This window comes from Ovis canadensis, chromosome 2, assembly GCF_042477335.2.
Source record: "Ovis canadensis isolate MfBH-ARS-UI-01 breed Bighorn chromosome 2, ARS-UI_OviCan_v2, whole genome shotgun sequence".
In the NCBI taxonomy this organism is placed as follows: Eukaryota; Metazoa; Chordata; class Mammalia; order Artiodactyla; family Bovidae; genus Ovis; species Ovis canadensis.
In genome coordinates this window covers 216,885,733-216,900,349 of record NC_091246.1, presented here as the reverse complement: position 1 = coordinate 216,900,349, position 14,617 = coordinate 216,885,733, and the positions used below count along the sequence as shown (strand labels likewise).

The following is a 14,617-nucleotide window of genomic DNA, read 5'->3' as shown; positions in this document are numbered from 1 at the left end:
CTAATAAATATTTGTTTTATGTAATGAAAGTTGCATGCAATTCTTAGGCCAAGAGACATTTACCAAGACGCTTGAAAAAATTTTCCTCTTCATCTCTTCCGTTTTCCATTCCACTCCCTGGCCCACCTTCAGAAAGCTTCACAGCACTGGTGAATTTGACCTAAGAAAAAAAACAAGAAGTCAGATAACTTAACTCAAAAGAAATTCTTGTGTTTATACTAACCTTTACCTTAGAAGAAATGGAGTAGTTATCATGGTCAACAAGAGAGTCCGAAATGCAGTGCTTGGATGCAATCTCAAAAACGATAGAATGATCTCTGTTTGTTTCCAAAGCAAACCATTCAATATCACAGTAATCCAAGTCTATGCCCTGACAAGTAACGCTGAAGAAGCTGAAGTTGAATGGTCCTATGAAGACCTACAAGACCTTCTAGAACTAACACCCAAAAAGATGTCCTTTTCATTATAGGGGACTGGAATGCAAAACTAGGAAGTCAAGAAACACCTGGAGTAACAGGCAAATTTGGCCTTGGAGTACAGAATGAAGCAGGGCAAAGGCTAATAGAGTTCTGCCAAGAGAATGCACTTGTCATAGAAACACCCTGTTCCAACAACACAAGAAAAGACTCTACACATGGACATCACCAGATGGTCAACACCAAAATCAGATTTTATTATATTCTTTGTAGCCAAAGATGGAGAAACTCTATACAGTCAGCTAAAAAAAGACCAGCAGCTGACTGTGGCTCAGATCGTGAACTCCTTATTGCCAAATTCAGACTTAAGTTGAAGAAAGTGGAGCAAACGACTAGACTATTCAGGTACGATCTAAATCAAATCCCTTATGGCTACACAGTGGAAGTGAGAAGTAGACTTAAGGGACTAGATCTGATAGACAGAGTGCCTGATGAACTATGGACAGAGGTTTGTGACTTTGTACAGGAGACAGGGATCAAGATCATCCCAAAGAAAAAGAAATGCAAAAAAGCAAAATGGCTGTCTGAGGAGGCCTTACAAATAGCTAAGAAAATAAGAGAAACAAAAAGCAAAGGAGAAAAGGAAAGATATACCCATTTGAATGCAGAGTTCCAAAGAATAGCCAGGAGAGATAAGAAAGCCTTCTTTAGCGATCAATGCAAAGAAATAGAGGAAAACAACAGAATGGGAAAGACTAGAGATCTCTTCAAGAAAATTAGAGATACCAAGGGAACATTTCATGCAAAGATGGGCTCGATAAAGGACAGAAATGGTATGGACCTAACAGAAGCAGAAGACATTAAGAAGAGGTGGTAAGAATACACAAAAGAACTGTACAAAAAAAGCTCTTCACAGCCCAGATAACCACAATGGTGTGATCACTCATACTCACCTAGAGCCAGACATCCTGGAATGTGAAGTCAAGTAGGCCTTAGGAAGCATCACTATGAACAAAGCTAGTGGAGGTGATGGAATGCAGTTGAGCTATTTCAAATCCTAAAAGATGGTGCTGTGAAAGTGCTGCACTCAATATGCCAGCAAATTTGGAAAACTCAGCAGTGGCCACAGGACTGGAAAAGTTCAGGTTTCATTCCAATATCAAAGAAAGGCAATGCCAAAGAAAGGTCAAACAAATGCAAAATTGCACTCATCTCACACGCTAGTAAAGTAATGCTCAAAATTCTCCAAGCCAGGCTTCAGCAATATGTGAACCGTGAACTTCCTGATGTTCAAGCTGGTTTTAGAAAAGGCAGAGGAACCAGAGATCAAATTGCCAATATCTGCTGGATCATCGAAATAGCAAGAGAGTTTCAGAAAAACATCTATTTCTGTTTTATTGACTACGCCAAAGCCTTTGACTGTGTGGATCACAACAAACTGTAGAAAATTCTGAAAGAGATGGGAATACCAGACCACCGGACCTGTCTCTTGAGAAACCTGTATGTAGGTCAGGAAGCAACAATTAGAACTGGACATGGAACAACAGACTGGTTCCAAATAGGAAGAGGAGTACATCAAGACTGTATATTGTCACCCTGCTTATTTAACTTATATGCAGAGTACATCATGAGAAATGCTGGGCTGGAAGAAGCACAAGCTGGAATCAAGATTGGAATCAAGAATCAATCAAAATGGCTTTCAGTAAGAATTATGACATTTTCCAAACTGCAGGCTACTACGATGCTTAACAGACAAGGCCATAGTGGGAAAAATCACCCTGAGCTTCTTTGCTCTTGTCAATGGGGAGAATGGTTCAGAGGGTAGGAAAAGGAGGGAACAAAGATAAACTCTGTGTGTGTATAAAAGAAATCTATGCACACTGTAGTTATGTGTCCTTCAACAGGATCTCAAGATGTGAGGATTTCACATGTGTGTTAAAAGTAGCTGGGAATTAATATCTATATGGGGCTTCCCAGGTGACTCAGTGGTAAAGAATCTGCCTGCCAATGCAGGAGACGCAAGTTCGAACCCTGGGCCCAGAAATCCCCTGGAAGAGGAAACAGCAACCCACTCCAGTATACTTGCCTGGAAAATTTCACAGATGGAGGAGTTTGGTGGGCTACAGCCCATGGGGTCACAAAGAGTCAGACACAACTGAGCATGAGCACAAATAGCTATATACCTCTTTAAAGCTGCGTTACAATTTTATTTAAAGTTTTTGTCACTGTTTTCCTTTCTGTGATTGCCTAATACTAAGACATCTTAGTTTCCATAGTTCATTTAAGTTCTCCAAACTTACTAAATGTGAAGAGAATTTCTTCAGCCCCTCCAGGTGTTTAGCACTTCTCAGCCCTGACATTTTTCTGTTAGTGACTACAACATTCCCTTACGTAAGTAACATCCTGTTTACCTTGGAGCTTTGCCTGATGAAAGACAGGCGGTCCACAGAACTGATGTCCAGGAGGTCTTCCACGCCGTCTGCCAGGCCTGAGAGGGATGAGCGTTTCAGCCAGTTTCCTAGTTAATAATATTTTTAAAAAATTAGACCATTATAGCATTTTCTCCCAAATGGATTAGACAAAAATGTTGGCATGGGCCCAAAAAGCAATGAAAATTACATGACCCAATGTAAACAAAAGTGAACAAAAATTGTTTTCAAAATGTACACGCTTTGAAAAAAAACATTCACTATTGGACTATAAGATCGCATGACTAAGATAAGGACAAAAAGAACCTGGGCCTCTTGGGTGATCAAAAGTGTAATCCATGTAGTCCTTGTCAAATTTCACATCTTCCATTAAGTCCTGTTGATTTTGTCTCCTAAGTATCTCTCAAATATGTCCATTTCTTTCCGTCTACATGGTCACCACCCAGTCTAAGCTATTGTTACTTATACCTGGACCATAATGAAGTTTTCTATCTGATCCCCCTTATCTACTCATGCCGCTTCCGGTATGTTTCCCATGCAGTGATCTTCTAGAAAAAAATCTACTTGCTTATGGCTTATGTTACCCGCCATGTTCAACATCCCATCTGGCCTCTGTAGGGCTAAAAGATGAAGAGCCACGTGACTTGCAAGGCCCAGAATACTCTGGTCTCTATGGCTCCACCATTGTCATGCAGACACTCTTGTCTCAGTTCTTCCATGTCCCTCCCTCCTAATACCTTTGCATATTGCGTTACTACCACTTGGAGTGCTCTCCTTCCTCTTTCTCCCAAGTACTCTGCAGATATTAATGTCCCTTCCTTCAGGAAGCCTTCCCTGATATCCGCCTCCTCTTTCCATTTAGATTGGGTCTTGCTATTGCATGCTTTCACAGCACCATGTAGATTTCCTTCATAAAACTCATAGCTTGCAAGTATACTTTGTTGTATAATGATCTGTTTCAGAGGTTGCCACCCCTCAAAGATTGTAAGTTCAGCAAAGTCAGACACTGTGACTCATCATCTAATCACTGAAGTTTAGCACAGTGTTTGCACACCCTAGAAGCTCACAGTAAAGGTTTGAGAAATACCTGCTGAAAGAAAGGAATGAATGAATGAATCACCCTAGGGTTTGTGACTTGAAAGCTTTCCCTTTCTCTACTTTCACATGCATTGCTCTGTTCTGACTATGAGCTGACTTGAGGACATGGCAGGGAATAAGAGAATCCATAAAATAAAGACATACTTTTACCTATGGGAAGTTTAAGCTTCTTCCGGAGGGAAATCCTGCGGGACCGTGAGCGGGCGCGCCTGTCAGAGGTGGTCCCTGAATGGGCAGTGGTGCATTCTGAAGTGTCTTGCTCAGACTGGCTGCTGGTGTCACTCGCCGCACTCTGGGATTTGAACATCTTGCGCCAGAAATCTTTTCGCCCTAGGTTTCCCCCTTGCATTTGTTCATCGCTGAAAGCGGGCAAGGGGATGGTTAAATGTCTGACAACACATGTGAAAGTCTCTTAACTCTCTTTCAACCTCCTGTTGGTGACATGGAGGCAAATCATGCAAGATGACCTGTGATGGGCTGGGATTAGCAAAGGGCAGAGTGGGAATGGAAGGAGGAAGACCCAGCTTGACTCCCTGAGCTCTTCCTGAAAATAGATACAGCTCAGCTGTCAAGTTGAGGTCATCATTTTGTTTCCACCGTAATGTAAGACTAAATATTATTGCAGGTAATCTTCTGTGAGTGTGGGTCATAAAAAAATACTTACAGCGTCAGTAAATATTTAACTTTTTCTTTGAAGTTCCCTGAGCAGTGTGTAGTACCATATTCTACCCCCATCTCCACCTCAGGACCGTATAATTCTTGTCCCTAAATAAACTCATAAAAATATTTGAATGCATGAATAAATCAAATACAATCACCACACCCAGGGGATGCATCATACCATAATTTTTCACTGTTATTTTTATGATGCCTGATTATTTAGCTTTCTTATGTCAAAGAATCTTACAGCTTAAAAGTAAAAAAAAAAAAAAAAGTTTAGTCTGACTTAATAAGACAAATGGGAACATTGCCAAAGGGATTTTTGACTAGGGCATTTCACAAGAGGAGAAAGACAAGTGGCCAATGGTAATACAGAGTTTAATTTCATTAGGTATTAACAAAAAAAGGCCAATTGAAATCAGATCTCTATTTTCACTCATTAAAAAGACAAAGATTAAGAAGGGGTAAGGAGATGGAAAGAAAGCAAGGGTACTATGATCCAATCATGGTGGGATAGAATGATTCAACCTTTCTGGAAGGTAATTTGGTAATATGTGATGTAGAGCTTATGTCTACAACAATGACACAGAAATTCAACTTCCAGGAAGATATTCCCAGGAAATGATGGAACAATATACTAAGATGTAGATATAAGAAGGTTAGATGTTCACTGAGATTTTGGGCCAATGTTAAAACACTGGAAACAATTTCAATATTCAATTCTAGGGAAACAGTTGAAGAAATTGTGGGTCTTCCATATGATGGCACCCTCCGTAGTCATTAAAATGCTATTTTCATAAGACTAATGAAAAGAGGTACGTTCCTGATATATTGTAAAGTTAAAAGGCAGTGGTCAAACAAATGGATTAAGCAAGTCATCATCAGGTTAGTTTTTTTAAAGAAGCACACATGTGATTATGTGTCTGTGTGTAAACTTGTCTGTACACATGCTCAAATGTGTATTCAACATAATATACCAAATATTGATGGTGGTTATCTCTAGTTGAAGATATTTTGATTTTACAATTACTTTTCTCTATTTTTTTGTGTTTTCCACATTTGGCAACTTGATCAACATATATTACTTAGTCATTTGGAAAGAAAAGGTTAGAGAAAATAGTAACATATGATGAAATTTGTTTTGGGGGTTTTAGGTAATGATTTATTTGTAAGCATTGGGGTTAAACCTGGGATCTACCTAAAATTTGATAATACTGTATAAAAACAATCATTTTCTGGGGATATTTATATAGGGATGCAGGTTTTCTCTCTCAAAATGTCATGAGAGTAATAAAAACCTTTAACTATCATTTCAAGAATAATTTTATGTATTTATTTTTGGCTGTGCTCGTCCTTGCTGCTGTGAGGGCTACTCTCTATTGCAGTGGGAGGGTTTCTCATCATGGTGTCTACTCTCGTTGTGGAGCACAGGCTCCAGGCACACAGGCTTCAGTAGTTGCAGGGCAAGGGCAGTTGGAGCTTCTGGGTTCCAGAGCACAAGGCTCAGTAGTTGTGGTACACGGGCTTAGTTGCCCTGTGGCATGTGGGATCTTCTCAGATAAGAGATCAAACCCTTGTCTCCTGTATTGGCAGGCAGATTCTTCAACTGAGCCACTGGGGAAGCCCCAAATCTTTGATTATTATTTTCATGCAGGACATTCTGCTTCTCAAATATTGTGGTGCTTAGTTGCTCAGTCATGTCTAACTCTTTGTGACCTCATGGCCTATAGCCCACCAGACTCTTTTGTCCACGGGGATTCTCCAGACAAGAACACTGGAGTGGGTGGCCATGCCCTCCTCCAGGGGATTGTCCCAAACCAGGGATCGAACCCAGGTCTCCCACATTACAGGTGGATTCTTTACTGCCTGAGCCACCAGGGAAGCCCAAGAGTGCGAATTTAAATCAGTGTTTCTGAATTTGACTTCCCTGTTATTTTATCAAATGCTCACAGCGTATGAAGCATTTTTTACCTTTGGGTAATGTGTGACACAATGGTGAGTATTGACTATGTGGCCTGAGTGGGGAAATATCCAGGGAAGCTATAACTGATCAGCTTTATAATAAAGTGCCAAATCAGCTTTGTCCAAAGGGTATGTATCAATCATGAGTTTCAGAGAAATGGGCACATAGAACTGGGTTTAATATCACTCAGTTAATGTGACTTTTAAGAGGGAAAACAGAGAAGCCAAGGGTATGAAGGGGAAGGAAGGGGAACAGAGAGAAAGAGAAAACAGAGTAGGAGCCAGGATTACCCACCCACCTTTCTTCAGTGCTAAACAGAGGACATGTGGCAGCTCAGCTCCTGGGCCCACTTGGAGCAGGGAAAATTCCCACACTTGCCATTCTACGACACCCCCACAAGTGGAAATTGCTATGCAGAGGCATATTAAAACATGTATCTTTCCTCAAGGGAGAGAATAGACACATGCTAAATGCTAAGAAATCAGGTGGTATTTATAGAACTACAGAAAGAGAGTATCTGCAATTGAGGAAACTAGATCACCTATCAAGGTAGATAGTTTTATGTTTTAAATCTAGTTAACTTATTAAGTCATTCTTATTGTTCAGATTAACTCAATAGTTGTTAGCGTTATTTTGGGAAAAAAAAGTCCTCTCTCTCTTTTTTTTTTTTTTTTGGATAGATTCTGTATGTAAGGACTTTTAACTAGTCTTATGGTTGGTTATTCAGCCTCAGACAAATCTTTGCCTTTCATATATTTTTTTCTCCTTAGAACTTATGTTTGGATTTTTATTATGTCCTTAAAAACGTCTTTAAGGGAAAAACTAAACTTCAATTTTGAGAATAGAAATTAAAGAAGACAAAGGCTTAATGGTAATTCAATAAGTCCACCCTCTCATTGACTGTCATACATTCATTCTTGATATATATTAAGAGCCTACTATGGACCCAGCAAGGCCCACTGAGGCATTGGGGCTGTAGTGGTTAATTAAAAACTCACATGGTCGCTGGACCCATGGAATTGATTTATCTTCTCCCTACTTGCATCACTGACTCAATGGACAAGAGTTTGACCAAGCTCTGGGAATTGGTGATGGACAGGGAAGCCTGGCATGCTGTAGTCCATGGGGTTGCAAAGAGCTGGACACAACTGAGCAACTGAACTACTTTTACCCAATCATTTTAGGGGAAGTTTCTAAAATTTTGAAGGGCTATAAGAACTGTGCAGGCTTTTTGTTCCTTAAAGGTTTTGCTTGCTTGTTGTGGGTTACCAGGGTCCTATGTGATGACATGACTTCCTTGCCCGTACAGAAGGGATACCATAAAACCTAGAATACCCTACAGAATTTCTGGAAGAATAATCATTTTGTACTAAATAATGGTTTGGGGAGATAGAATGGCATACTAAAAGGATCATATTTTAAGTATTGATCAACATCACTTATGAGTAAATAGGTCTCAAAAGAATGCATACAAATAGGTCTTGCATGGAACTAGACTGTATTTAGTTTCTAAAATAATCCTAACATTTTCTGCGGGCACTATTTTCATGATGCTTTTGATATTGCCATTATCAAAAATGGAAATAAACTGATATCAAAACAGGCAGTGGAGTGGATCTCTGGAGAGAACCAAGAACCAAGATGAAATGGATGAGTCTGTTCCAGGTAAAGCTGGACATGAGAGAAGATTATCTTACTTATTTCTGGATAAAGCTTCAATTATTGACAGTTATAAATGATTTATAAGTGATATTTTAAGCTAGAAAGTGGATGACATCGCCCTCGTACCTGCTATACATGCTACTTTTCAAGATTTAGCTGCAAGATTGTGCATGGGAGACAGAAGTAGGGTAGAGGCTGGAAATGGGAAAGGCAGTGAGGGAGGCTTCCTGGAAGCATGAAGTTGATTACTTGTGATTTGAGCCTGTAGAGATAAGCCGCATGGGAATGAAAAGTAAAGGGCAGAAGCAAGGAGAAGTTCAACAGAAACAAAAAGCAAATAGCAGCTTGGGAAATAGAATTTCTTCCAGGAGGGAGTGCTCAGCCCATTGCATTGGAGACAAAGCTAATTCTACTTACTGCTCTGGAGTCTGTGAGGGGCGACCGGACATAAAGCTGCGACATTCCTCAGGTGCGGCAGTCACCTGGCCTTTATCCACCACGCTTCCCGCCTCTGACCTGTGCAAATGGTGCATTCCACCAATCACAGCAGAGCAGGACACCACTTCTCAGTAATTCGTAGACTTCATAAAGCAAAACACTGTTACAGACAACCTAAATGGACTGCACATCCCCTCTACCATCATGAGTCTATGTGCTGTGGAATTTATGTCCTACCATTTAACTTATGACCTAGCTGCATTATTGCCTAAGAACACTACAATACCATCATTGCACACAGAGGCAGTAACTGCAGGCAGGATGTTAAATTGAGACATTTCTTTTAATCTTCATAAGTGACATTTCTTATAGAACAGGCATACAATAAATTCATGCTTCTTGTTGTTTAGACACTAAGTCATGTCCAACTCTTTGTGACCCCATGGACTATAGCCTGCCAGGCTCCTCTATCCATGGAATTTCCTAAACAAGAATAATGGAATTGGTTGCCATTTCCTTCTCCAGGGGATCTTCCTGACCCAGGAAGTGAGCCCACATCTCCTGCATTGGCAGACAGAATCTTTACCACCGAGTCACCTGCAAAACCCTTAAATTCATGTTTACTAGAAGAAAACATAATTGGACATGTCTCAGTTGTTTATCTTTCACCATGTTAAAAATATTACTTACTGAACAGAATCATATGGTATCAGTAATTGATTTTTCTTTCTGGACAAAAAATATAAGTTATACCTATTGAAGGGACTAAAACATATATAGCATTTTACCAGATAAGTAAGAGCTATGAAGTAAGGTCCAAGTGTATGAAAGTTTGGGATCAACTGAGCTCTGATTCATACAGAGGCAGCATTTTTTTGATAGGAAACTCATCCGTTTTCTAAGCTGCAGCTGGGCCACTGCCAGTGTTATCACTCATACAGGACAGTCCTTCATCCCTGCCCTGGAATTTCACATCATGGACAATACAACAGGACATTATATTCTATAGACTGGGCAAACCCTCATATTCAGAGAGCTCAAGCTTCCAACCTTTTTCCTCTTCCAGGCTTAGATTCCGGTTCATTTTCCTCCACCTTTTTCCCTGGTGCCAACTTCTCAGCACTGTCAAGCAAAGCACTGAGGGCCACTCTCCTGAAGACATTCCCATGGGCCTCCTTGATAAACTGGACCAGCTGACGGATGTCACAATACAGCCCCTATTTGGAGGCCAGAAGGAAAGTGTGGGGAAAGAAAGATAGTTGTGTCTTTGAAGAATATTCATAGGAAGAGGGGTAGAAGGTAATTCCTTGGACTTAGATAAGCACTGGAATCATACAAGGAAGACAGATTACTACAGTGCAGCTAATGGTATCCTGCCCCTCCATTGTTCCTATGGTAACATTACCAAAATCCTCGCCTGTCATTCTTAGTATGAAAAAGGACAGTCACCATGCTACATATTTAGAAAGTTGGCTGTGATATTAGAAAGACATCAGTTTACACTTTTATAACAACTGAATCTCCAAACTCTTAATTATGTCTCTTGGGACTTCTGAAGAGATGCCTGCAAAAAATAAGGGAATCAGAATTTTGTCTAGACTAGAGATTTCAGTCTCTATTCAACTTCTCCAAATTTTTGGCATCGCTGTGATAAATTATGCTAAACCTTCTAGACAATTCTAATAGAGTCTGACATTCAAGGATGATACATTTTTCTACATAGACTTAACAAACCATATGTATGTTGTAGCCCATTTGAACATGAACTTGACTACAGACTTACAAAGACACAAGGCTATTAAAACCAACGTATTAGTGATTCAATATTTAATGCAGGACATTTTTCTTTTTTTTTTAAGATATTAAGCTTTGCATTCAGCATTTCCCCATCTGTCCATCTGTCTTCTCTAAGAAGGTAGTTAGTATATTCTGTGTCTTAGGAAAGGTTCATGATGAAGAAGAACACAGAAGCCTAAAACCCACCTTAGAGCTTTGGGTTTCAAAATCTAAAACCACTGGGACAGTTATGCCCATCTTTAGAAAAGCAGAAGGAAGGGCCACTGAGGAAAACATAAAGTATCCTTTAGGTCCTGTGAGAAGAAGGCCTTATGCCCTCACTCTGCAATGTGGTAGCTCCTCCATGGTAGGCAAGACTCCAAAAAACAAGGATTCCAAATTCACAAGAGTGCCCATCCCTAAGCAGCAGAGAGCACCATGCGAACAGATATAACTGATGCTTGAAATCCATGGAGCCTCACCACAAGCCCTGGTTCCTGCCTAAGACTTGAGAATATTTGCCCTACTCTCTGAAGTTGGGAGGCCCAAGAATGACTGAGGTTCAACTTCCAGCCATTCTGGTGGAATGGAGGTTCAAAGCCAAATTTAAATTGATTCAAATAAAATTAAGAAATGTAGTATTTCTTCTATATATGCACATGGTAGGTAAGACTTATAAGAGCTCATATATTCTATAATCAATTTGTCAAATTACTTCTTGCTATGACCAAACTGAACACATGTATGGTACGCAAGTTATTCTCAACCTCCAAGAACCTTGTTGGGAGGCTTGACAATCAACAAAATCAAATTCCTTTTCATTCGGGATTTTGTTCTGTTTATCTCAAGTGAATATATAGTTTCAGTAATTTAGAATAACTTAAAACTACTTCTCTGATTTAAGTAGATTAGCAGATAGTGTCCATATGTGTCAATGGGCTGATTTCTGCATAGAAGTCATTATAGCTAACAGATTAGTAAGATACAGAAATGCTTCTTTACTCCTCTGAGAGACCTGAATTCATTAGTCATGTCAGATGCATCAGTCTTCATCTATATTTTACTATCCCAAACCACAATCTTCTTGGCAGCAATAAACACTAATCTTTTAAAACCTGGCGCTCTCTACTTGTGGCCTTGGTGGTTTAATTAACACAGTCTTTTGTGAAGAGTAGCTAAAAGATTGGTGTTTGATAAAAAAAAGAGACAAAACCCATTTCAGCAGCATATTTGAATTAGTTATTAAAGTAAATGTGGTTTCAAACAAAAGCTTGGTATAACACTCTTTAGTATTTCACAAACCAGCATGCTGGGCTCTAGCACCTTCTTTCTGAAGGGCTCAAAATACCTGGCAACTATTTCGCTAACTACCACAGAACCTCTGAGATGGAAGAGATAAGCCCATCTGCAGGCACAATGACAAGTGACAGGGAGGAGAAAGGTATTGCTGGGTTTCTACTGTGAGTTGCTGGTGACACTGGGAAAATACATAGATATTTTAACTTTTTAGTTTTAGATTTCAACTTCTCTTTCTCAAGGTCATGGCATAAAACTGAGAACTCCTGTGGGAGGAAAAGGTGAGCTTCTCACCAGATTCTCAGGGCTGTGCAATTCATGAGTAGTTGAAGCGCAGCGTGTGATGAGGGATTTAAACATTGCGCTGACGACGATGCCTTCCACATTTTGGGCTGTGGATTTGTTGTCCACCGTGGTGAAGTTATTTCCGAACCCAGCCTTGTCTGGAATGCAAAGGTACCAATTAAAGGCAGTGTTTCCTTTCAGGTACAGTGTTTAAAGAAGTAATGAAGTACTTGGCATCCAGGAGTTAGTGAAGGGCTACACAAAATATTGGCAACCCACTTCAGTATTCTTGTCTGAAAATTTCATGGACAGAGGAGCCTGGTGGACTGCAGTCCACGAGGTTGCAAAGAGTCAGACATAACTGAGCAACTGAGCATGGACAGACAAAAAATACAGAACCAAAGGATTGAAGGCACTCCAGATTTGATCACCTAATGAGGACTTAGAGATAAACAGCTCATAATCTCCTTCAGGGTTATTACTATGACATATTCCATCACTTAGTGGATGTTTTCTTCAATAAATCTAAGCAACAAAAAGAGGACAACTGTCGACCCTAAGAAAAATTGTTAAACCTAAGTAGTGTTTAGATAGACAATAATTTTTTTAAAAAGATGGTTTACTAAGTGGTCCCTCAATGGAGACAGACTTGATTTGGTTTTTTTTTGGTGGTGAAGAATGCTGGTTTCTCAGTGGAAATTGTTCAGTCTGTGAGAAGTGGAGTGATGTAGGGCCAACTAGGTGAGTGGTGCAGTGGAGGGAAGAGATGAGGCAGGGCCCTGTAGGGGAATTAACACCAGCACCAGAAATCAGAAATGAGACTGAGTTCTGGACAAAAGCTACACAAGACTTCTAGCAGCTTCTTGCTTCCAGAGACTCCACGGGCATATAAGTTGGAAAAATCTACAACCTCTCCTGGAGCCACCTCCTAACTCATTCACACATGAAATGCCAGTGACCTGAGGCCATCACCCAATGTGGCAGTTTATGCCAGTTTTTCCCATTTCTATGGACACTTCAGGTGTTCTGTGGACTTGCCAGAGTATTGCAAGCTTGCAAGGCACCTGGGGACTGTAGGGGCCAGTTACCTGCAGCTTCAAGACAGATCAGACAGGATGTGTGCCTCTGCTGGATGATTCTTCATGAGCCACTTAACCTTCTCAAGAATCTCAGTGGGAATTCATCACTTTAAAGCGGTGATTACATACTTTATGACTAACCTCTCACTGTCTGTATCAAAGGGCTGTGGGTTATCTTTAGACTTTACAGAAAGAAATGTCTTAGTCTGCTCTTATAGTTTCTATCTCAAATAGGTTTAAAAAGAGAAAAAAATGCAATCAAGAATTTCTCTTGCAGTATCTCAACCCCAATTCTTATGTCATTGTTTTTCAGGTTTGTTATGTGCTTGGATTAAAGCAACTTCAATAATAGATTACTTCAGGGGATCTATAGGGGAACAATATTTTCCTTTAATGTGAAAACCAAACAATAAAGCCTAGGGTTGCTAAGTTGCTTCAGTCGTGTCTGACTCTGTGCAACCCCATAGGCAGCAGCCCACCAGGCTCCCCCGTCCCTGGGATTCTCCAGGCAAGAACACTGGAGTGGGTTGCCATTTCCTTCTCCAATGCATGAAAGTGAAAAGTAAAAGTGAAGTCGCTCAGTCGTATCCGACTCTTAGCAACCCCATGGACTGCAGCCCACCAGGATCCTCTATCCATGGGATTTTCCAGGCAAGAGTATTGGAGTGGGGTGCCATTGCCTTCTCCAAAAGCCTAGGGTACAAACAGAAAAACTTTCTAAATCCATCAAATATAGCTCCATTGTAATCTAATCAACCACATTAATACTACACATTATACTACATAATCACATTAATACTACATAAACCATAAAAACCTATACTAAAAAGATGTTTCTTCCCAGGGTTTCAATTAAAATGTGCATTTTAGTCAACTCAGGCTTCATGCATCACCTTCATTTCATTACTGCATTTGTATTCAAGTGGTACTGAAAGTGTTCATTGATTGTGGATGCCATTTGGGTTCATTGGTCTATCCCTGCAATATAGGGCTCTATGATGGAGTTTTCTTAAAGCCATAAAGCTATAGTTTATGGGCCTATTTGTAGATCCCTTTGTCTGTTTTTGGTTTTGTTTTTTAATTCAGTGTATGTGTATATCGAAGTTACATTACTACTATGTTTACTGCAGTCATTTTTTCTCTTTCCTATTTTATCTTGCAAAAAAATCACCAAGCACATAAAAGGTGCTCACTTCATTTTGTTGAACTAATAAAAATATCCTTTTGTTCCTAGATCCTTGCCTCAGCAGTCATACAGCAAAGCCAGCTGAGAGAGAGGCGTGCTGTGGGCAGAGCGTGAGGACAGTGGCACTGCAGGTGAGGGTGTCACAGCTTTTCCGCCTTGAGTTTCCATTTGCTGAGCTAAGTTGTCCTCAAAAGGCCTCCAAAATGTATCATCAAAGATGATGGGCAAGCTTCTCACGTTTATGTTTTATTACACACAAGACTCACACGTGCATGCACACACTCACACACAAACATATATCTTTTCCTCTCCATTCTATTACCACAGAT

General features: G+C 40.2%; 1 protein-coding gene across 1 annotated transcript in view; it reads right to left on the bottom strand.

Annotated features, from left to right (window-relative positions):
- The window catches only part of UNC80 (unc-80 homolog, NALCN channel complex subunit), a 239,685-nt gene that overhangs the window by 142,084 nt on the left and 82,984 nt on the right, over positions 1 to 14,617 (bottom strand). Inside the window, exons 17-22 of the mRNA XM_069573767.1 lie at positions 12,033 to 12,181; positions 9,717 to 9,883; positions 8,646 to 8,744; positions 4,094 to 4,302; positions 2,828 to 2,934; positions 64 to 160 (exon numbers count right to left, since the gene is read on the bottom strand). Coding sequence (XP_069429868.1) covers positions 64 to 160; positions 2,828 to 2,934; positions 4,094 to 4,302; positions 8,646 to 8,744; positions 9,717 to 9,883; positions 12,033 to 12,181 — 828 coding nt within the window. The remainder of the gene's footprint in view (positions 1 to 63; positions 161 to 2,827; positions 2,935 to 4,093; positions 4,303 to 8,645; positions 8,745 to 9,716; positions 9,884 to 12,032; positions 12,182 to 14,617) is intronic.